Here is a 24,784-nt window from a genome sequence, read left to right as displayed (position 1 = left end):
TTACAGGATATTACACTGGAAGCTATGTCGCTCAATGTTTCGTGAGCAAATTCCAATAGTCCAAAGGTTGTTCTCGTTCAGCCCCAAAAGGCCCAAACACTTTTGCGATCGTTTGCGGGTAGACTGCATGCGATCGACGATGTTACAGAAATAGTTACCCCTAAGAAATCTACATTTGCGTTGGTTACCGTAAACATTAAGTGCGGTCGACCGACCACTTGCATTGGATCGAATAGATGGAAGATGGTGTTATTATTGGGGTATTTTCATCAATTTGTTCGGCCTCATGGCGTATGGCTCGATGAACTTTAAACGGTGTCAATGACATTTTTACTTCTGTTTACCGTTTAGCATTCCTATGGTTGTTTTTATAGTAGTTTGGGTATAAAAATGTTGCCTATTTTATCATGTCACACATTCGAAGCCTTCCGGTTAGCGACAATTGTTTTTAGAATCTCATCTAAAAAATATCAAGCCTATATAAATGCATTAAAAGTTGTACAATACGATTGATTTAACAATGAAAATGACTTAACTTCATGAAATCAAAACCTGACCAGCAACACTTCTTTGGCGTTACACAAGTGAAACTTCAATGTACAGAATTAATTGCACTTTGTATGAATACAGAATTAACAACATTTGTGCGTATCAAACTTTGGTGCTGAGTATAACAGAAAAACGTTAAAACTCACTGATTGAAATCACGTTCATAGAGGCCATGGTAGGGGTTTATCCACTGCAGTATATGGGATTGCCAAAAAGTCACGATCGAATCGTGCTAAAATTTTACACTGCGCAAGACTTATCCCAACGTCAAAAACAAATTTGACACAAATTGCCTCGATGTAACTATATTTTTGAACAAATTAATTTGGTTTCCGCATTGATTTCAATTATTCCTGTTACAAGACCAGCTGCTTTGCAGCAGGTATGCTATTTAAATACGTTTTTACGTAACGCAAATCGCACATGTTGTTTCACGCAATTTCCAAAAACGTACACGCAAAATAATTAACAAACGCTAGGTCAATATCTGGTCCGTAAAGGCGGGTGTGCGTGCGAGTGCTGGTGGTCGTATATTGGGACAAGCTTATTATTCCGAAACAAAAACGTCAACCGACAGAGTGTATCATAAGCAATTAAACAAATTGGTGCCGGAATTTAGGGGAATAACCGACAATTTTGAAGTGCCAGTGACTTGCCAAAGAAGCAGTTTAATTTACTACAGCGCTGAAGTTTTCCTGATAACAAAAAACACAAAACACTGATGGAAACTGCAATGATAAATCATTTTCACGTCAAAACGCTTAGATGTAGAAACCTTTACTGGATGTGCTTTGGACAAACGGAAAAGTCACCGCATCCCTGAACGTATTAAACCCGAAACAACAACAACCTTAGAATCATGACGGGTTAAAAGGTTGCCATGATATCTATCTAACTGTTACAATAACGTAGGTAGGATCGTAAAACGTCTTGGACAATGGAGTTTTACCATCTGGCCGCCACACGGTGCGTTTTATAGCACCTTTGAAAACCTTACAGAAGCAGTGTTACAAGGTATGGGTTGCATACATAAACACGCAGTTATTTTTAGCTGTAAAAAACAAATCTCTAAAATGCCAGTTCGCGATATCTGTCATAGCAAACCCAATTGCTTTGATTGGACAGTGACGCAAAACTGACGCAAAGACTGCGCCGTCAAGCTATCTCTCTTTATACCTGGTATTTAAATTTCCTTTTGTGCTGGTCGGACCCGCACAGCGGTCGATGTTTAAGCGGAAACGTCGATCTTTCCATGGCGACGTATTTCCCGTTTATTCTGCTCGTTATTTTTTCGCGTGGGGAACGCGTGATCGCCGGTCCCGTCGTTCGGCGCTCTCCCTTTTGCGAAATCGTGTCCGGTGTCAGGATGCTACAATCATCTAAATCGATACTAAACCCTGATGTTATAAGCGATTTGATGCCACGAACATGTAATGTATTGTTCGTATACAACGCCACGGCCACATTGAATATATAAACTATTATGCTAAGTTCTTCGTTCAATTACTTTCATTTGTAGGATTTTTGACGAATACAACATCGCCCTATGGTTGGCTACACGGCAAAGGCTTTTTTTCAAATTCAGGCTCAACATGAGGACTTTGACGAGCTTGTCCTGAATACGCACTAAATAAGTCATTCGATGTCCTGGTTCGGAAGTTCCCCTTGGTACCCCCAAGTGTATTACCCGCCATAGTTTAAACGTTAAAGGCCCTTTGCCGAATAAAGTCCGCATTGATATTAATCTTCGATATAGATTTAGTAGAAGTAACACGAGGGGATTTTAGTCATGTTATTTTGTGTGTTGGAGCTTCCACTGTTCTATGCCAACAAAACGGTTGACGATGCAAGGATCACATAAGGTTAGCCTTTTAGAAGAAAGCAGCACTAACCTTATACAAATTATATATAGAGTTAGTACAAGTAATGTCGGATGACATGTTTTACGGCACATACCAATACAACCTGTACGTTTCTATAATTATTTGTTTGTACACAGTTTGTGTGGCCAATGACCACTGTTTGTGCAATAATGTACATAGCGTGGCCATATGGTGGGGCCCAGAACTCAGTAAACCACACATCACGTGTCAATCTCAATGACGTCACAGGTGGCGCGATTGAATAGAAAACGTCATCGTTGAAAAACTGATAACGACTCTCAAGTAATCAATATGCGGAAACACCAGACAAGCTCGTCTAGAACGCGATGTTTCGTTTCCTTTTCAGTGATATATCAAAAATGCCCATATTTAGTTCTACGCCATGTAAAATAAAAACAGGGTTTCTTAAATTTTTTCAACCCATCACCAATGAAATTTTTTTTTTGCAAAATGAAATTCTCAACTGAACCATAAACCACGACACGTGTTGTTAGCGAGGTTGCCAATGGTAACCGTCGTTGTTAATTTCTTGCAACGCATTTATGTTCGGCCAAAGAATTTTATTTCCACAATCATGGCCCAGCAAATAGCAACGCAAGCACTTTGTGGTATTTACGGTTAAACCTATCGACTAAACATTATGTTTCCTTTACGGTTTCAACGAAAATATGCGCACGATTTCTTCCTGGCATAATTAAAATTAACTGGGGTGCTATATCACGTACTGTGTTGTGTGCGCTTTGTATAAGCCACGAAGGACGAAAGCTGCCTAATGATCCGATTTTTGCCAGACAGGCAAACACCACGATTTGAACCACGTTCACGATTCTTAGCAGAAAGCAAATACTGCGGTTACAACGGATGTCTTATCTTTTTGAAGTAAAAGAAAATTGGCATTTGTGTAAATTTTCACATAGGTATTTCGAAGCCTGTCTGGTTGTTGGCCATTCTAGGTTCAAGATTGCAGTTTATGATGCCTGGTCTCAAATTCCCCCGTTTTATCCTAAAACAAAGGCATCGATTGTTCACAAAGTCAGGTAAACACTGGAATATGCAGTTTTAAGAACCTTTATCGCTACCCTAATCTTGGGCCTTGTTCCCTTTTGCTTCAATGAAGCGGAACGTGAAACCGTTAGCAAAGGACGCAGACAAGCGCGGAGAATTCGCAAACACTGAAAAATGTCACACAACGAATTTTTGAAGAAAAACAACAGTCAATAGACGAGTATGGCAAACAACGTACACACGTCAGACTCGCACGGACCGCTGCACTTCAATCAACGGGTCGTCAGGTTCTTTCCTGGAGAGCATGCCTGAACCTCAGGCAAAACTGTTTCTCCAAAAAGCGCAATTGCGACTGAATTTTGCAACGCAACTGACATTTTTGTCGTTGGTCCGGAAACTTCCTTTCAGACTGGCGGATTTTCAAGCTCAAAAGTAACCTCAGCCCCATGGAGAAAACCACGAAACCATGAGTCATCCCCTATGGGGGCGTTTTGGGGGCTGACGTGTTTACCCCAAAACGCGTGGGGAAAGTACGTGGGTGAAAATATGTGGCAGTAATTGCTGACTTAGGTCAAACTCATGAACCAGAAGATGAAAAAGCGATGGCTGCAAAGTTTGGTGCTCAGTTGGAAAAACCCTATATGATGCAACACATTGCAGTGCATCTGTAAGTTTTACGGACATCAAACTGTATTTGTACCACGGATGTTAGTGGTTAAATTAACCGATATATTTTATTGCTTACCTCAATTACGATTGCCACGCCGGGAAGGCTTCTCAACGCACTCTTTTGTGTTTCCATCATAATTCCTCACCCTTGCTCATAAACGACGGAAAATTACAATAAACTCCACGCGCCCTACGTGTGGCTGAGGAAATGTTCCCGGTTTAGATGTAGTGGTGACGCAGGAGCGATGCCTGTTAAAGATGCGACATATGGTTATTTTCCCACGGTTTATTTGGACTTCGCCGTTTCGCGTGCTACAAATTCAAACGCCCCCACTTGGACGGTTGCGTGTAAGTTAATACTCCAGCTGCCTGCATTTGACACGGAAAATACCTTCGCAATACAATGGGTGATCTCGGAAGTCTTCGTTTAGGAGAAATCTCAGTCTGAAATTAAATACCGCGATTTTGTGTCGGTTTTTTTCCCCAAAGGAGAAAACTTGTTTCGTTTCTTTGTATTCTGTTGCGCGTTACAACTAATGGCAAAAGTACATTCTCTTTAGTATGCAACACAAACTGCAACCAACGATCGGCAATTTGAAAAACTCATGGTCTTTTGCAGTCAAATTAATCGTAAGATGTCCTCACAGGCACCTTTGACAACGTCACGTTATTCTTGGAAAATGTAATTTAACAGACGAACGCCATCGTAATTGGAAACGTTCATTTGCATTTGGGGTTTCTTTGTTTAGGTTTTTAAAGGCCAGGGAGGAATGTAAACAAACAACAGAAGGCATCTTGCCTTGTTATTGTGAACATTGCGTCGTAACAACGCTCATATATCGTTCGGTTTCACCACACTGTAAACCTTAATCCAGCATTTGTCGAGACCGAGTCGAAATTCCGACACAGAAAGCTTGTGACGTACATTTAATCATTGTACAAAGCAGAGGTGTACGGTGTGAAGCAGTGGTTTCTTTTCTAGAAATGTTTTGATCCGGAGATACGTACTTCACTAGAGCTTCGACGGAACTGATTTTAGCTGTTTTTTAACAAATCGTAAGGTGTGATTTGTGAGCACACGTTATACACATTGGCTTGTGAACTTGGGTAATCACATGCGTAGATGCCGAATTGCCGTTCTGCTTCCAAGACTATTTGAATGCAAACTAGCAGTTACACTATACAGTTGCATATTTGTACCTTTACTTACGGACCTAAACAATATGCATATGGTTTGACCTTTGATACACGGGTTACGTTCCCAGAGCATCCAAAGTGACGTAATGTTTCTTTCACGCACAATGTAGATACAGTGCAACGCTTGTGGTTAGCAGCAGGGTTTTGGGCATTTTTACATACAGTGACACGTAAATATTTAGACCAAAGCGACCGTAAATGGCAACTGAAATGTCCAGGTCCTATAAAAAGATTGGAATGTTGCAATACGTAATGTTGTGACTCGCTTGTCAATCCACGCTGTATGCTTACCGTCAAAAAATACACACAACTGTATAAAGCGCTGACACACAGTGAAAAAGTAGTTAGAACAGTGCTGCATTGCACAAAGACGAAGTCCAATGTTAGGGTAATGTCAGTCATCCCAAAAAATTGATTTCTGATTTATATATGGAATGCGAGGTGTAGAGTGGTTAGATCGAGTTGCAACATATTTATAATTTTATATATTGGCATCTAGCTTCTAAATGAAATCGTCATTTTGAGTTGGAACGTAGTTACATTACACAAAACGTTTTTACGAAAAATATGAAGCCCGAATATGTCTGTAAAGTTTGCAACAGGCGCACTAAAAGAAAGCCAAAAGAAATTTGGACGACCAGGCGGTCTGCGTTGACTTTCTAACGTTTTGGGGGTTCCTCGTCAACCCACATAACCTTGCATGCAAAAAGCAAAAATGAATCGGAAAAACGGTTTTATCCTTTATCAAGGGCATTCGATTTGATGCGTTACAATGCCAATACAATAATTTGATGAGACGAATGCCAGGAAGGCATCAGGTTTCAAACCGCAAACTTTCAGTGGTATTTCGAAACCTAGTGAAGTGAGTACACACAACCAAACAATCGGGCTTCATTGATGTAAAATGGCTCCATTACTGTGGCAAGCAAATGTCCTCTCATATCAGAAATAAAGGAAAGTTTTGAAACCGAAAAATGCGACCCCAAAATTAATGACCCAACAGCTTGGGGCCCGCGAGGCACAAAAAACATTTCACAATCTCAATCCATCAGCCACTATTTCTACGTTCAATTTGTGCAAACGTATCAGGAAACATACAGATATTTTGCGAGTTTCATCATGAATCCGGTCACCCAGTCTACAAATCAATTACTTTTTATTTAACTCCCTGGGTTTGAAGCAAGTTATGGCGGAAAGACCAATTTGCGACCGTCCATCGACTCTATAGTGTCGAGTCATTCCAGAAAATTGCAAAACCAAACCGTTACCACCGAATGGAAACACAAATTTAGGGAATTCCGCCTTGTGGTCCTAATGCCCACTTGCCAAGATATATGATCGCATCGCTGAGGAAGTCAATAAACGGCCACGCGCCCTTGAGTCTTATCATATGTTTGTTGACACAATTCTATTAAAGGCGATGTAGATTACGGAAAGCTCCTAACGACAGCACAGCGGGAGTCGTTTGTGGTTTCAAGCATCTGACACCATGAAAGATAACTAACGAGTTGCGCCAATATGGCCCGATGGAGCGTAAACCCAAGGTTGAATGCAACACCCCCGCTGAGAGCCAATCACCAGCAGGCAAGGTCACGTGGTCCTTTATGTGGACATAACTGACCATAATATTTGCCTCGTTTAAATTTTACTCCGTTTCCGGTAATAAGAAAGCATTAATTCGTCTGAAACGATTCTTGCTCGCTCGAAAAGATTAAACAAGCAAACAGAGCGCTTGTAAATGTGAATCAATTTCGTTTGTGGTCCGCGGCAAACCCCTCGTTGCAAGCTTTGCGAGTCTGTGGTTGTTTAACGCCACGTACCATTTAAAAGAAGGTCGTTTTCGAAAGGGTAGGGAAATTACGCTGAGTCGAAAACACGTGGCTTTATTGCTGCCACCGTGCGCAACCATACAATGCAAACATCACGGCAATATTGGCTAAATACTAAAAGCCTGGTACAAAATTTGGATAACATTATTTTTATGTTGCATTTAGGTTAATGGGCACTGATATTTCAATTAAATTAAATAGTTTTTTTTTTACACTTAATTTGCAGTAGACAGGGCTTGTTACTGCTATATTTAGTTCTGTTGGCAGAGCTACAAGGTGTTTGTATTTTATACCATACAGTGACAATTCCTAACAGACGCAGAATCTAATCCTAAAATATGAGTGCGATATGATACAGCGTCATTGACAGCACAACTATTGGAGTCACAGCGCATGAATGTTACGAAATAACAAGTTACAAACGAGTACCAAGTTTATTAATGTCATCGATTTTCGTGAGGGGAACAAACGGAAAGGTCAATGTCGAAATTACTATCATGTGAAACCGCAGTACAAGCACATTAGTTACAAAAACATTACATCCTGTATGTTAGGCCTATACAGTCATGGACATGACGGACAAACGCTTGCAAGAAAATTGATTCTACTTTCCTATTCTCAATACTCCACAGAGAAAGGTTCGTTGCACGCATTTGAAAGCTGACTCACACTTAAAGGGCATCAGGGCAATTGTTTGCAATGCGATTTTATTCCTATGTGATTTTTCTGCTGTCTGATCAATGACCAACGCATTGCTAGCTAATAGCGAAATTGGACAACGCAAAATCACTGATGAGCAGAGTTGAGAAAATGAGTGAGTGATCAACACCACGTCGCAGCTGTACCAGTTTTCGCCTTATGAAAGACTGCATTGTGATATTACAACGCGTATAAAAGTTAAAGGGACGAAAAAAGACATCGATGCTTTTATGGACAACCCAAATTAACGCAAAAAATCCTACCGCTGCCTTTATCAATATGGTTTTACCAATTTGCAAGAGGTTTCTTGCAATAAAGTTCGTGGCCGTTTGGAATCCGTGATGTTCTTCTGCGTTTGATGGTCATGAATTCATTTGTAGCAGAAGCACTAGAAGCTGTTGCGGGTCAAGCCAGGGTCGCCTCACTTAGAAACTTTTACTTCAAGGACCTGAACACAATGCCCGGCACTCCATACGTAGAGCTTTTTTGGCCCCGTCGACACAGAGCAGTATCGTGGGTTCGAACCCCATCAGGAGCATGAATTTTTTTACAACATTTCGACTTGTCAGGAAAACTAATTTTGATACAGCTTAGCTGCTAAAAGTAATTTTAATACAGCTAAAATGCATTTCACTTATAGTTTGGGTAAGGATTGTAAGATGTGTTAGTTGCATAGATCACGCGGTACTTAATCAGATTTGATCTACTACACTGCGGCACTAAGATCATTCCGCACACCTGCGTAATTAAGTTTGGCAGTGAAGCCATTGACCCGATTTCGCTCGCAGGGGAATGGTTGCTTAATTGAAGTTTTTAGAAGTCTGTTTACCATTTAGAGCGTAAACCGACGAAGAAACCATGACAATATTTTTTTCCTATTTTGTTTTTGTTTAATGTCCGTTTGTTGGTTTGGGGAAGAACCTTGTTCAAATATATCACAATATTGATTTAAACCTTAACAAAAGTTATTCATGAGTGCGCTGCTGCTCACTAATACAAATTACTGGCCTTATTGCTCAGCATACGCATTATTTAGTTTTTCACCTGTAAAATTGATTTCGGCAAATTTAAGAAAATTTCCTTGGTAAAGTTTTTTTTTTAATTTTGCTTTCTGTTGCAACTATTGTTCTTGCTTTTACGTGAAGCAACCGACACAATTATACTAGCATTGCTTTCAAACATTATTTGTTGTCACCTTTTCATTCGATTTATTAAAAAAACGGAAACATTGTTAGATGATAACTTTATCGTACTATTGGTGTGTTAACTTATATAACCCATCTATACCTATGAGGTCTTATGCAGCAACCGCCGGCGTAAGGTTTTAGCCATGGCGGACAATTTGACAAATTGACGACACGAATCCTTGGAAAGAGCAACAGTGATTCAACAGCAAGCCTTGCATATTTAATAGCACCCGTGTGCCGCCGGCCAAAAGGGCCAACTGGGAACTACATGTGTGCGTCAGCAGTCACTATTGATTTTGGGGCCCACCGATCGGCCACGCGAGTATAAATGCGCCAGCGAGCATTCAGTTGAGGTTCCGCGTGCGCAGTTTGTTCCGCGGCAACGCAGACTGATTTTACACGACGGCTGTGTTTGTCATCAGAGTGGCATGCATAACAAGGTGATTCGAGCACGGGACTGCGAATTTCCGTTTGCTTGCGTCATCCTATATTTCGCTGACCGAAATGTAAAATCTACAACCAGCCGTAAATCTACAACAAAATTAGCGCGGCGGTATTTAGCGAAGACCACAGAAATGTTGGTCATAACTAATGAATGCTTAAAAGTCACGCGCGTAAGTGAACACATTTCAAAACCCCAGACTACCTTTCCGTAGCATTGTGCCGGATTTAGAAAAAAAACAGATACTCAACTTTGACTGAATTTATTTGCCTGCATTAAAGACAAAGCATCCTAATGAGGTTAAAGATATAAGCCTTATTAGGTATTGTAGCGAATTTTTGTGCAGGATTTAAAAAATTTTCAATCAACCCTGTTACGTAAAGCAAATTCAATTACCTTGCCGTGCAGGATATGCAAAATATACCTTTGCCCAAAATACGACAATGGCGAGGCTACGTACACAAACGCAAAAGTCTCGCGTTGATTACGTATACGCCGTTTATTTTTGCCGCCTTGACCTATACGTGGAATTGGTAACGGAGGAAACGCCTTTGACGCAGAACATGGCACGATTTTCATACACGTTTATGGTGATGCCGCTGAATTATGAGTGTTAATGTTATCAATCGATCTGTGACTGCAATGTTCTGATTACATTGGGTGACGGATTTTCCGAGTCACAGGCGTCCGTAAGTGTCAGTAGAGGAATTTTTGTCCGTAAATATCATTTATCAACAATGGAAATTTACGCAACACGTTTGTGTTCTTTGACATATTGTTATGGAAACGTCATCATTTGCATCTGTTTTAATTTCAGTGAATTAATATGCTAAGCTCGTCATGTTGATGAATTGAATTGACCGTAGGGATTGCTCTAAGAGGTGTATTTTTTAAATCAAACATATCACACGGTTATCGACTAGCAATGATACTACACGGTCAGCTGGTAGTTTAGACTCTGCGTTTATATTATGCACAAATATGCGCATAAAGGCTGAACGTGTTAAAAATACTGGCCGACGAAAGCCATTTAACAACAGTTGGTGGCCGCGTCGCTAGAACACCAACACAGAAGATAAGATGGACATGGGACAAACGTTACAAATAAAGAATCCACTATTGAAACAGAATAACGACTCCGCACTTGAGTACTTGATTGTCGCAGCCTTGTATAAAAATGCACTGAGGGTGCTTAACATGAGTGTTTCGACCCGAACTCCGGGAGAAGAGACAACAAAACAGGAGCAAGGACATCCACTCGATCGCACGTGGAGGACTGCTTATCCAGTGGAAACGATGATCGAAGCCAAAGCTTTCGCCATCCGGCTTGTTAGTGTCCATATGTGAAACACATAGCGCTCTAGAGACCAAGTGTGGCATTACATTCAAGAGTTCTTTGGATTTCAAATATAGCGATGGTTTGCAACAACATGGTGACAGCCCTCGTCCTTTTTACGCTATGCTATACGTTTTAAAAGATTTATGTCATGTGATATCAAGTACTTTGTGTGGAAAGATGTTGATCATGTGAAAAATGTTCCAACCGACAGTGCGTTGAAACGCACTTGATTTGACCTCAACCTTTTCTCTCGACCCCATGATATTGTAGCAACGCCAACGTTGAAAAAACAAACAATAGCATTAACAATAGAAATATTGGTGAAAGTACACAGAAATAATTCATCATGTAACAAAACCGTGTGGGTTTTGAACAGAAACCAACCTCCCAACATCTCACAAAATGAATTAAACTGTTTTAACTTGTTTCGATACTTTTTTAACAAAAGCGAAAAGCATCAAATTAATATACAAGAATTGGTCGAAGGATTGTCGTTTTTATCACTGGACTTCACCGGTGTGCACCGAGCCGAGACGGATCAACAAGCAAACAGGTGCTGGCACACATATGTCCAGCAATACCACGTACGTGACTGGTGGTTTGCAGCCATTGTTTGGGACCTTCTGGGTCCACCGACGTCAAAGTGTAGACATCATACTTTTGCTTCGATTCGTAGTGGTGATTCTGAGCCCTGTTGGTTATTTCGTTAAAGTTATTGGGTAGAAAAAGCATCAGGCAAGGTTTTGGTAAATCAAAGACGGTAAATAGGCATGAAGTGAAACTTGAAAAAAGCAGAAAGTCATACTAAAGAGGATTGTCTGTATTAAAAATGCTATTTTAAATTGAAAACGACAACTCGCAAGAAACCGCTGCGCTGCAATACGCCGATTCTTTGCAACACAAAGAGAGTCGTGGATAGCCATACCTTTCTGTCACGTGGCCACCGACTGCGCACAGTGATTGGTTGACGACGGTCACGGTTTGCGCACACCGATCGCCAGGAAATTCTTTGCCAAATTTCCAACATTTTCCATCGCAAAGATCGAGATACTACAAAAAATATTAAGGAAGGAGTGCATTCTTTTTCTTAAAGGTTTTAGAACGCAGGGAAAATGTATAAATAGAATAGAATTTGAAACCGAAAATGAAGAAAACTGAATTGCAAAGGAATTGGGAAGAAACTGCATGTTTTTGTAAATGGGAAAAACAACCACAACAACAACACGGCAAATCAGCAGACATTTCGAACCTCGACCGTAGATAGGGGACCATCAGGACCAATTCCGCCGACAACGTAAATAAAATCATGGTTCTCTTTTGATCCTGTGGAAGAAAAAGCAGTCGCCCCGAGCAGAAACCTGGGTACTTGCAGAGAATATGTAGCACTCCATTGGCCATCGGGCGAGGAAAGACTATACACGGCGGACATGATATCCTGGGCAAAAGTAAACATAAAAGATTAGACTTTAGGTTGCGCTATGATCCAGAACATGATTTTGCCTGGGACAAGTCAGTGCAATGCGAAAAATCGCAAAACAGAACAACATTTGCAGATTGCTGTTAACACGCGCACATGCACCATTCGACGTAGATTTGTGGGCAACGCGGTAAAAGTAAGATCATCGAGGACACGCAAGAGGGCGAGGAATAAATAAATAAAAACCCGCAGAAGCGGCAACATCACACCAAAAAGGTTGCGTAAGAGCAAGATGGAAAATATACTGGTATTGAATTTAACCTCCTGTTAAACCACGGTATTTTGCATACAAGACAAGCATGGTATTAAAATGCACATCATGTACACCGAGGTATTAAATCCGCTGAATGGTTAAAATTTTACCTTTTCCTCGGTTTTTCCGCCAATCAGAAACAAGCAGTCACGGGTTGATGCGCAGCCATGGCCATATAGGCCAATGGGAAGGTCAGGCCCACGTTGCCATTTGTCCGAGTCAAAGTCATAAATGTGCATGGTTGAAAGGGTAGTGTTTTGGGATAGCCCTTTGCCCCCTGTAGTGTACAAGAATGAAAAAAGGGGTTACAGGTTGACTAAGAAGGTTATTTTCAACATTTACACGTTGGTTTCACTTTTTGCGTCAGATTAAAATACTGCGAATTAACACGCAGAACCAGAGGCTGGCGAGCATGTGGCGTTAAACAAACAACCAGTCTCCGCTGTACAAACTGTTGAGAGAAACGTGAGCCCCCAACGTCTCGTCTAAACCAACCATGCTTTCCGGAACACGAAAAAAAACAATAGAATAAAGGCGTTGTTTGTGGGGATGACGTCGTGTTTTTTGGACATGACACACGTGGTCAGTCACACGAACCAACCCCAAAACTCCGCAAAAATCGATAAGAGTCCATCTGGTTTTACCAGAACAATACGAAGAAAGCCGGATCAATAAAGAAGTTTATGTAAGATTAAACAATAGAGTGAATCTGTACGCACACAATGTGAACTGTATTTTCCATTGTAACCAGCGATCTAATTATGCAAAAATCTTGTCCCAGTTTGTAGAGAAGCGCTCCCAAATTAGTGTGCTATATGACGTAATAAGGAGAGCCGCGACATACGTTACGAAAAAACCAGCTGCAAAACCCATACGGATAAACCAGCTGCAAAATAAACAGTTCGTGTCTTTGTAATTTTGAAGTCTAATAAATTTTTTCATCTTACATCTTATGGATAGACAAATTTGTTCACCTTCTATAGGTCAAAAAATCTCACAATAGTAAAAAAGTGCTACTCACAACTGTTAGATTAAATAGGTGAGCTCGTATGAACGTAGCTACGACTATGAATCTTGATGAGGTTTAGCTTAAATGGCAATCGTTCCATTATGGATTTGTTGATTTTGCAATTCGCCATCTGGACAACTCTAATTAAACCAAACCTAACACGCTGAACCAATTTGGGTTTAAATAGAGCGATGCACGAGGTATTACTGACGTCATTCCATGTCTTTATATTTGAATTGTGAACATATCTTAGATTATTGTATTTGACGAAACTAGCCGGTGTTCACAGCAGGTGTTCAACACAGCCTGAAAGCAAATTTTGCCCATTTTCGGCAGGCCATAGTTCACCCGCATACAAACCACAGCAGTGCGGGTCGGCATCGGTGTAACTCAGCTCATTGCGCACGCTTGGGGTATTGCAGTAACTGCCGACGTGCAACGTCAACACGGCAGCAGGCCCCGCCTTTATCGGTTTGGTTTTGTGCAGGAAATGACTCACTGCATTATATGATGACATTGTGAACAGACAACGATATGTAAAAACTTCAATAAACCAGTGCAATGCTCATTTTCACAACATTTTGAAACCATAAAAATGTTACTATAAATGTTCCTGAACCTGTTTTACGGCATCGCCAGACAAAGTGCGGTCATTCTGTCAATTTAACAACAATAGACTTTACAGACGTAACTTGCATTTGTAATCATAACTGTATACATTCAGACATTCTAAATTGTCTACAGCCACAATTTCTACTGATTCACGAATTTTGTGAACAGTCATTATAGGTAAAGTAAAATAACTGTACTGGCCTGTAACGCAGAATTGACCATGCAGCTCCCCCAGGCCCATCATGCAACGAGGTTCGTCCAGCGACGCTCGTTGATTCCAGGTTAGGCGTTCCACGTCAAACATAAATACTTTGGCTTTTATCGAGGTCCCATTCTCTGTCTTTTGGAGTTGCAGACCTGTTTAATTTGGGGGAAAATTTTATTATTTCGACCACTTTTTTTGAGAAAATAATTTGCAGGTGTTCTTTTACTCTCTTTTTATGTTGTTTTTGCAGACACTGAAGATGCTTCATAGCGAAAAATATTTGTCTCACACGAAAGCCAATACATTTTAACCCAGAAAACATGTGTTTCCACAATTGTACTGAGGTTTTTTTGCTCATATATAGATTTTGCCTATACCCACATATATCGTCAGTATCGTTGCATTGTTTTTATCAGTGTGACGACATAAAATCATGATACCCAAAAGCGGACCTCCGCAGAGGATATTTATGTTCTAAAAAATAAATGAGTTCGCACTTACCTCCTATTAAATAAACAGCTCCATTTTGCGTTGCAAAAACTTCTGCGTTTTTCATGATAGGCATGGAAGGGTCTATTCCGGCAGTTGGATCCTCACTGGTGTCGCTACTTTGATTTACGTTTTCAGCGGAGGATGCTGCTTTCTGGACCCCACAATGGTATCGTTTTGTCCCGGGTTCGAACACGACTGTTCTACGCCCATTGGTAAATAACAGCAAGCTTTGAGTCGCCATTCCGGCTCTTCTTCTCACGTTTAAAGGTATTCTAACAGTTTTGGACGTCCCAGAAAGTGGAACATTAAAATAAGGGGTACGAAGGAAATCTTCCTCTGCCTTTGCGGCAGTTTCAGTATCACTGTCTGCAGTGTCTGTGGATGGTGAAGTATTTCCCGACTCGTTAGCACCATCTGGCGGCTGCAAATTTGGCCCGTCGGGTTGATTTGTATCGGGTTTGTCCGAGCACCGCGGTCTCTCTTTAGATATGCTTTTGAATTTTAGGGCGGCTTTCACGTTTGCACACAACATTGGATGCGCCATTAACAAATCCTCCTGAAAAGCACGAAATCAAGTCCTGAAGGTTTCTTTTAAAGGAGATTGTAAACAACACAAAATATCCGAGTCTAGAAAACTCGGCAAATTTGTTTTATAAACACTTCCATGAAAGAGGTTGGCTACATAAACGAAAACGTCGGCATCTATTTGGAATATGTGTTAACAAACAATATTACATACAAGATTTTACACTACTTCGATACACAATTCATTGCTGATGCTAACAGCCATGTTGTTTAATATAAGGGGGCTCTTTCTGGCACAAAAGGTTTTACGTTTTAACGTTTCGGCTTGCTATGCAGCAGCCTTTATCAGGATGCAATGAATAAGCAGTCGAAACGTTGAAACTAAAAAACTATTTTGCCCGAAAAGCCGAATTATATATAAACTTAGATACACAAACAAGCTTTACTCCACCTGCGCAATACACTCATTTAAAAAGCGTTCATCGAGTAAAGCCATTCGAATGTATGAGAATATTTCACTGATGGATTGACCACGTTCCTCAACATTATGAGCTATCCAGGAGAGTGCCGACTCGTACACCTTTTCCTCGTTTTCAACCTTTAAAAAAAAGTAAATGTCTTTATGAACTTGAATGACCTTATCACAGTGGAGGGCTGCCATATCTGATGAGACACAATCTCTAAAAGATATATATAGCAGTCACGCTAAACTATTTTTGCCACCTTCCCATTTATTACAGCAATAACTTTTTTGCAGGAAAACTTATATCAAATATATAGTAATCAGCAACTACTGACTAATAAGACGTAACGAAGAGGTAAAATGTATCACTAAAAACCTGGATATTTTGGCAATTTCTCGCATTTTCCTCTCTCGCAAAGTCCTGATATATCATTAACCCAACCATAAAAGATCAAAATAACATTAAACTCACCATAAGTTCGTCCGCGTTCAGAACATCGATAAGATCGTCTTTAGACATAAGTAAAAATGCGTCAGTAGAAGTGACGTCAGCAAAACGCCTGGTCATGAGCGAAAACGCGACGTCCTTCAGTTCTTTGCAACACAGCGATTTTGCAAACGTGTAGATTTCAATAGAATTTTGTATGCATAACCGACTTTCTATGTAACGCCGGCATTTTCCATGAAGTCCAAGAACCTGAAACGAAGGTAGGTTTTTACGTACAATCCATTTTTTAATTTCGCTTTGAATCTTACATATGATTTTGTGCGGTAATAACATTGAAAACAGAGTCATTGCAAACATATTTCTAAAAAGCTGTAGTCGATTTAGGCATGACATCGGCTGCATTTAATGCCAGTTATGTGGCCAGAATATTGAATATATACCATGAGGCCAGATTGAACTTGCCTATCGCGTTCTGCTGTATTGTAACTTGTATATGAGTTATCAAAAAAAATTTGTTATAGTAAGCATTGCTAAGCAAAAAAATCGACACACACATTATGCGACACATTTACCTGCAAAAGACTGCATGCGCTCAGAAGTTCCTGAGCATTATCATCGTCTATTTTTACTGTGGCCGTGTAGAGGTAATTGACAATTGTTTCCACAGCCACACAATCAACGTCCTTCAGTTCCACTTCGTCACTTGATTGCTCCAAAACATCATGTGTGAACATCGCACGGAAATAGGGCGATCCTGCTGCAAGCACAACCCTGAAGGAAAAGCGCGGGAACGCGCAGATAGTTTTACGTAACCGATAAAATATTTAATTTAATTTTTTTATTTCTATGACTTGTTTACTCCCGACCATGAACATTTGTACGTGCAAATTATAAGTTATGTGTACTGTGCAGATCGCGGCCATGCTAAATTATTCAATAAAAGCATATCTATGCGATTGACTGCCAACCAAAATGCCCGGATTTCAGATTCAGACCCAGAGGTTAATTATGGTCAAATAATTGTTTATAATAGATAAGGGCCTGTTAACAATCACGTTTCGTCGACTACCACGTAAAGCCTTTCAGTAAAGCTTTCTCCATTTCGCTTTTTTAAACGTACTTATGGCAAGGCTTGATTTTTTTCCCTTGAACCACCAGAGTAATGTCCACAAGTTGGCCAGCTTCACGCAGTTTATTTGCCCCCCACATTAACAGCCATTCCTGCGGAATATCCTCCAAGTTTCTATTTGAGCTCTTGCATTCAAAACTACTTATGGCATCGTCAACCGACATATTCAACGCTCTAGAACAATCTAAACAGGCAGGTTATTTTGATTATTCGTACAACGACACAAAGAGCTATTCTGTCGCCTTTGCATTGGGTAAATTTGCAATGCACCAACTTGTAATCTAGCTATACAGTCACTGGCATTCCTTTGCATACTAGTCTTTAATAGAACCGTTAACTTGAAAGCTGACAGCAAACAGCTGCCCCAAGAGTGTTTGACGTCACATGTCTAGCATCTGGTAAGGCGCTACTTTTGTTACGTCAAACCACGAGAATGAACCAAAACTTCGTTTAAACGGATAACAGCAAAAAGGATTTGTCGGGTTTCGATTCATAAGTGAGTGAGGTTAAGACAATGGTCAGATAGCCTCACATTCTGGTTCACGACATGCAACAAAAGTAAAAAAAAACAGCATAAAAACATTGAATATTTTTTTGTCAGGTGAAGAAGTAAAACAGTGTTGGTAACCGTTATAAAATATGACATTGTGAAACATAATTCTGGAATGTTTCCACATGTCAATAGTAATAGGTGCCGTATGTGCGGATGAAACCTTGGACTTCTTGCCGAACAGAAAAAGAAGGGTTGAACAAAAGTAAGCATGGAACAACACCGGTTGGTGCAAACAAAAGAGGAACATTATACTTTTGACTTGTAAAGGTCGACAATAAATCGATATAAAAGACATAAATGATAAAAAATAACTTCTTGCAGGAAAAGATTTTCGGAAAAATGTCATAAAATCAAATTAAGTACTTAAAATAATCTCAAAAATTATGACAATGTACGTAAAACGAAAGCAAACAAAACATGGTGAATAAACAACAGTGCAAACTGTATTAAAAAAAACACAGAGACACAAACTATAGGGTTGAAACGTTTTTGTTCTTGGTCACATTTCAAAATCCCACAGTGTGATAAAAGAATACAGTGAGGTAGAAGATAGTGCATTGTTTTAGCGGAGTAGAATTCACTGATGCATTTTCCAGCACAAAGAGTCCTCTAAGGAGCAAGGCTTTTAGCAGTACACCAATATACTTTTGGGGCACTTAGCCATGGCCAAAGGGACTTTAAAGAATGTTTGTTGCAATTAGTTCATATCCGGAACAAAAACGAATCTTATAAAGACTATGAGTGATTGATTTGAGGCTATTTTATGTCAATAAAGAAACGAAGCAGCATATCATTGAGGGCATTTGCAAATGCCAGGCCACGCACATTCTTTGTAACAGCAATACATTGTAGTTTGCTACAAACAGTAAATATTTTAAAGGAATGAAACCAACTAGGCGGCCGGAAAAATAAATAAAGGTATCGAAAAAATTACAAAGTGACGTCAATTGTCCTTCTACGTCACGAAATAAGCCTCATGTCGAAATCGAGTAGTTGAGCTTTGCTGGCTACAGGTGTGTAACCAAACATGTCCATCACTTGCTTGCAGTTTTTCTGGATCGCCGTAACGTTCCCGAAAGTCAAATGCTTTCTCCAAGACTCCATGGCTGCAGCCGAATCTCGGTTCGTGGTAAATGCGTGGTTCCTGCGGTTTTCTCCTTGTTCGCCGCCGCGTGTGTTTTGAGCGATCCAACGCTTTATCTTGGACTGAAAGTCGAGGCCCACGAAGCGGTAAATCTCGGCAGCGTTCTTGAATGGCTCCAAAGCCAGGTCTTCATATCTGCACAATATAAGTTTGCGATTGAAAATTTGTAAAATAGTGAAATTCCGACGGTAAGTTTATGTTAGGCTTTGAAACAACTTAATGAATATGACAATAAGTTAGAAAAAGGCAAAAATATCGGAACCATATGAATATGGCAGAGTAAATATCAGATCTTTGCAAAATATCTTTCTTTAGGTTACCAGTATGCCAGGGCCTGAAGGCATCGTCAGTATTCTCTGATTCAAATTTGCGATGCACTTTTTGGCGAAAGGAGAAATGAGTCAATATTTTAAGGAAGGTTTCTTAGTAAGATCTACTTTTATATCCATGACAGACCCCAAGATTAAGCTTACAACGAAATAGATAAAAGAGTAGATTCTGAGACCAGAGAGCTGTTGCTAATCGGAAGTTCCATTTTTCATGTGGTCAATGCAAATGTTAAAGGTTTTAAAGCAACTACCACACAAAGCGTAATAACGCTTTTGGAAATATTAGATACTATGCAGATACTCGTGGTATTTGAACCTCAATAATTCAAGAACACGTAGTGATAGGCAAAAAATATTTATTCTTCTCGCACCTAACTCGGAGATATCTTCCTTTCAGCCACTCTGTTGCGCTAGTGTTGCCGAATCCCTGTCTCGCGTTTTTCTCAAGTCTGGCACAAGTGTCTCTTGAGTTGTCCTTCATCTTCCATTTCTTGTCGATTTTTAAACGGGAGCTTTGAATTCCTCTTGGGTCTCGCACCAAATGAATTACCTAAAATAAAGTATTAGCAGAGGTCTTCATACATTTGTTAATTTCGATTTAATGTGAGACTTTGTCGTACTCCAACTGTGCGAAACCAACGAAAAACATAAAATGTAAGCGACAGACAGACATGACCATTTTTCGACCTATTAGGTCTAATCAGTGTGCAGCTTGGTGAGACTCTTCTATACGATCTTGCTTGTGGTAAGAACTTATTTTTTGGCACTTTCATCGACCAATTAAGCCAAACGTAGTTAAATAAAAAAGGAATATTTCTTTCATAATTTCTTTAGGGTGTAGGATTTCAATCATTGCCAACAATTACCTTCAGATCCATGGTAGGGTCATTGACGATTGTTTTCAGTCCGTTTACATCGCACAGACGGATCACTTTGATAACAGACATCTAAAAGTATTTATTGTAAGTTGCATGTTCGTTTCCAAATGGCAAGTTTGCTGTCAACAGCCAACTCGTGTTAAAATAAGTGAATGTTTGGATTCCATGAGTCATTGTGGTTTTGGTACAAGGAAAAAACGTAACTACGAATTACAACGTTGAGAATTTTTAACCCGAAACGTTACAAAAACAAACAAAGTATTTGCTTTGAACACGATAAGTCTGATGACTTTAATGATTATGCACGTTTCGCTTTAAGGGATCGTCTGTTCCCTAAATGTTGCATGCATGGTGCTGTGTCTGTGTCCGCCAAAAATTCCACAATATTTAACTGCAGGAAACTTCGGTTATTTCTGACTCGCTTAATTCGGATTTAATTCTGATGAAATTGGAGCAATTTGTTTTACTTTTTATACCTGGATGAATTTATCGGATATATGAAATCCATATAATCCAAGGTTTATTGTGCGTTAGTAATGCCCTACAGATTAAACTATACTACAGAATAGTCCAAAACTTACTTTTTTGGCACGGCATTGATTGTTGACTCTGGGCAAATGGATTGGCCCGCACTTGGCACACTTCCGCTGAACACCAAATGGACAGAGCTTCTGTCCGCATAACTCATCCGTCTTTCGCCTGGGGCAACATGATAATGCGATAAGGGGTAAGGTTTTCGATAAAATATTCATGAAGTTGACTCGATCTGCGATTAAGTATCGAGTTTTCGTTGCATCACATCAGCATATTGACCTATCATATCTGCTATATAGTTACTTGCGGTTTCCATGGAAAACGTCGCGCATTAATCGATTGAAGGTCTATTTGAGGCCTGCGATGCAGTAAGACGTTCTCGCAACATGCAAAACTTGGGTTTGGGATTTGGTCAACCCCACAAAATTTAGAACTAGATTTTAGATTTTAACTATAATTTTTTTCAAATTTGGTAAGATTTGTGCAAAAAAAAGCCATAATAATAAAGGTAAGCTGCAGACAGTGCGTGTACACACCCTGTCTGCAGCTTGCCAATATTGGTAAAATTTGTTTATCAACTGTATGAGAATCTGTCCCTCGGTTAGGCATCGTCTTTTTATGCGACAGCAAATTGCTGCAATAGGTATTATATGTCTTTTGAAGCAACAAGACTCCAATTTATGTCAGCAGATGTATTTAAAAAAATCAATTCCGCTTATCTGAGATCAAATTTGGTAAATGAATTTGGATGCAACAGTTAGAATGATGCGATAAACGTATCGGCAAGAACCTCTTGATCTCTTTAGTACACCTTGGTTCATGGTTTTACTCACCGGAAACAAAAGTTGTCGACTAAACATTCGACGTCGAGGTGGCTTTGTCGCATTGGTCCCTTCATACGGGAGTACAACTCGATCATATCTGGAAAGTCGCACTTGAGCATTCGATGCAACACCTGCGCCATGTGGGGCAATTCACGTGGACAAAAGCTGGTGAACGGAAGGAGAGGTTCAAATGTGTAAAACGCGTCCGAGTGTTGGTTAAAGAGCTGCCCCAAGAATGTGGATCCCGAGCGGTAGTTCGTCAGAATGATGACACCTACACAAGCGATAAAGGCACATGTCAGATAATCAATGGCACTGTCTTAAACAGCGGGTTAACAGAGCAAGCACGTCACTTTGCTTGTCGAGCCTCTTTTGTTTGGCTGCCTCTGGGCGTTCTCGTCCCTTGGGGCGGCTCTTATGGGGTTTACGTCTGATAGTGAGGTGTTGCCTTAATTCCACTGGGAGCTGCTTGGGAATCTTTATATCTTGACTTTGATTCAATACTGCTTAAATCATTTGAGTTTTAAATTGCTTCTGTGGTGTAGAACTAAGTTAATTTAGCTACCATTGCTTTCTACAAATCTGTATATACGCGATTTTCTCTGTATTTTCGTATTTATATTGCGCAACGTATGATATCTTGATGAAAATACGAAATCGCAAGAAGGCGTCGCAGCTGTATTATTATTCCTGTGTTTAAACGGTGCTTGGTCGCGGTTTATCGGTCAAATGACTTACTGAGGAACGCCCCTAATACCAAACGATTTGCCATAAAAAATACGTTATGACGCCACAGTTTTAACGTAAGTGGGTTGGCTTAATTTATTCAATTGAATAACCATGAATGGCAAAATGTTCAAACTGTAAAGTAAAACGTCAGCAGAATGAATTGTGGTGACTTCTATCTGTTCTGGGGTTCATTCAAGTATATTTAGGTAAACCGGCGAAGGCTTTGACGATACTGCATAGCCTGTAGGATTTGTTCGCCCACTAAATACACAGACTTTAGACAAGTAACAAAAGATAGGCCGGGAACAGAGAGAACGACAAAGAGCCTCAAAGTTTCCGGCCAAATTGTGGCCATAAAGTCTGTAAAAAATGTATTAAATACCCACATCAGACCACAGCCTTTCATACTGCGATTGTTAAAATCTGTCGTTGAAAATAAGGCTGTCGCAAACATTGAGTTAGTACCTCATTGCATTTAAATCTAAACCCGTCTGGCCACTTGGCTTCTTCTCCATTATTTAATTGCTTTGCTGTGGTAATGCCCTGACACACAAATTAGAAATAAATGAGGCAGACAACCGCACTTAACACGCACCTTTTGTCTGAGCAGGTAAAAGCTTGATGGGTTCGTTGTAGTAGTGATGATATCGAGACCTGTAGGTTGTTGTATATTGAAGGGCGCTTTTCAAAAACGAGGCTCGTTTTGGATCCATGACATCGTCTTCCTTTTCCTCCCTGCCCATCATCGGGTCGTAACCTTCTTCTATTATGCAAAATATGATTTTCTGCTTATTTTGCAAAGCAACAGAAATCTAAATTAGCAGCAACATATGATATAGGTTACAAATTTTAACAATCGAATTATCTTTGAATTTGCCGGGAGAAAATATTTAGGCTTTGGTTTGCAGATTTGTTTTTTTTGCATTTTATTCCAAAGAAATGCAAAGAGTATTGGAAGTATTTCCGTTAACGAATACATTTCTACAGCATATTACCGCCAAACTGCATTATGATGTCATGCAATTTTAGATAACTCCACAGTAAACGGCAACCTTGAATAAGAACTTGATCGGGTCCTGTTCGGCCGATTTAAGCGTAATCCCGACACTTACCGCTTGTCTTATCACCCATGTCGCTCCCAACATCCTTCTGCTGCATCCGATTCTCTTCAACCTTCTTGAAGAGCTTTTGTGTCTCCGCGTTTTCCACGCCGACTGCCCTTGCCGATATATTCTGTCGAGCTTCCAGCCGCTTGAAAACCGACTCCATTTTCTTGCTCCACGAAGCTCTTGATTTCTTAACTTCCGGCAGTGCGTTAGTAACAGGCTTCATAGTTTGCAAACTTTCGAACCGTTCCGGCGGGCTGTGAACGTCACTTTTTACATCTGTCTTTCTTGGACCAATCGTGTAGCGCCCGGGGTAGGATTCATAGGTGAAGTTTGTTGCGGTCAAAAGAACCGAAAGAAAACAAAGGCTGACCACAACAGACAAACATACAGATCGCGTGGTCATGAAACGAATGATGCAACTGAACTTCTGCTGGGCTTGCTCCCGTGTTGAATGCGAGCGTTGCAGTTTGTAACTCAGCATGTTCACACAGTTACAGTATGATATGCGAAATTGCTAGGGTACCTAAGCATTGAAAAAAAAATACATCATACAACGTTATTCGATGGAATGTTAGCTGAAATTACTTTTATAACTAGGTGTTAAATATATATGTGGATGTTGCACAAGCCCTCAGTACAATAATGGATGTGTGCTAAATCTATGGTTTGTTTCATTTCAAATTCACAGTGTGTAGTTGCGCAAGGGCAGGAATGCAATCTGAGGACTCAACGCTCATCTAGTCTGTAGTGACCCAACCACAGCAACAACCGACTCCATTTACCACCCTGAGTGATTTTTCAACTTCCATGTCGTGTGATTGCGAATACAAATCGCCTTCCAAGCAAAAACCCGCAGTTCGTCGCCTTACAAATTGTGTATTCGCACAGTAAAATCAACTTTCTGTTTGACACAATTTCCACAATTGACGTTAATTATCTTTCCTAGAATGCCTTACCAACACAACAACACATAGTAAACCAAGCTTCCACAAGCTTTTTGACACCCTGTTGGACAATGCGCGTTAGCTGACACTTCGCTACAAACGCCCAAGTAATCGTTCTTGCCAGTGTTCTATTGATTCCGCCATCGCGCTGTTACGTACGCACGTTCTTTTTTGGTAGTTAGCTTGGAACAATTTAACGTTACGACGCCTGATTTTGCAACGTGTCTTTCAATTAATAAATAAGTTTGCTCACGGAGTCCAAATTCAGTAGTCTGCAGCAAGACCACGCAAGCATACTAAGAATTCACCAGAAGGATGTTAGTTGACA

The 24,784-nt window shown here is 40.2% G+C and overlaps 2 protein-coding genes across 2 annotated transcripts; both read right to left on the bottom strand.

Annotated features, from left to right (window-relative positions):
- Positions 1–11,283: 11,283 nt before the first annotated feature.
- On the bottom strand, positions 11,284–17,586 carry LOC145908581 (kelch-like protein 41). The gene is made up of 10 exons (XM_082995886.1): positions 17,404–17,586; positions 16,856–17,054; positions 16,308–16,532; positions 15,824–15,970; positions 14,857–15,403; positions 14,352–14,507; positions 12,640–12,806; positions 12,049–12,234; positions 11,725–11,849; positions 11,284–11,490 (listed from the first exon to the last, which is right to left on the bottom strand). Exons 1-10 carry the CDS (start codon positions 17,574–17,576, stop codon positions 11,310–11,312), a joined length of 2,106 nt encoding a protein of 701 aa, XP_082852012.1. The 5' UTR covers positions 17,577–17,586; the 3' UTR covers positions 11,284–11,309.
- A 280-nt stretch (positions 17,587–17,866) lies between these two features.
- Positions 17,867–24,031, bottom strand: LOC145908256 (carbohydrate sulfotransferase 1-like). The gene is made up of 7 exons (XM_082995497.1): positions 23,516–24,031; positions 22,999–23,166; positions 21,684–21,948; positions 20,898–21,015; positions 20,305–20,385; positions 19,810–19,988; positions 17,867–19,244 (listed from the first exon to the last, which is right to left on the bottom strand). The coding sequence occupies exons 1-7, from the start codon at positions 23,991–23,993 to the stop codon at positions 18,926–18,928; spliced, it is 1,608 nt and encodes a 535-aa protein (XP_082851623.1). The 5' UTR covers positions 23,994–24,031; the 3' UTR covers positions 17,867–18,925.
- Positions 24,032–24,784: the final 753 nt, after the last annotated feature.

Source organism: Ascidia mentula, chromosome 7 (genome assembly GCF_947561715.1).
Source record: "Ascidia mentula chromosome 7, kaAscMent1.1, whole genome shotgun sequence".
Lineage (NCBI taxonomy): Eukaryota > Metazoa > Chordata > Ascidiacea > Phlebobranchia > Ascidiidae > Ascidia > Ascidia mentula.
Note: the sequence above shows the minus strand (reverse complement) of the source record. Positions and strands in the feature narration are given on the sequence as shown.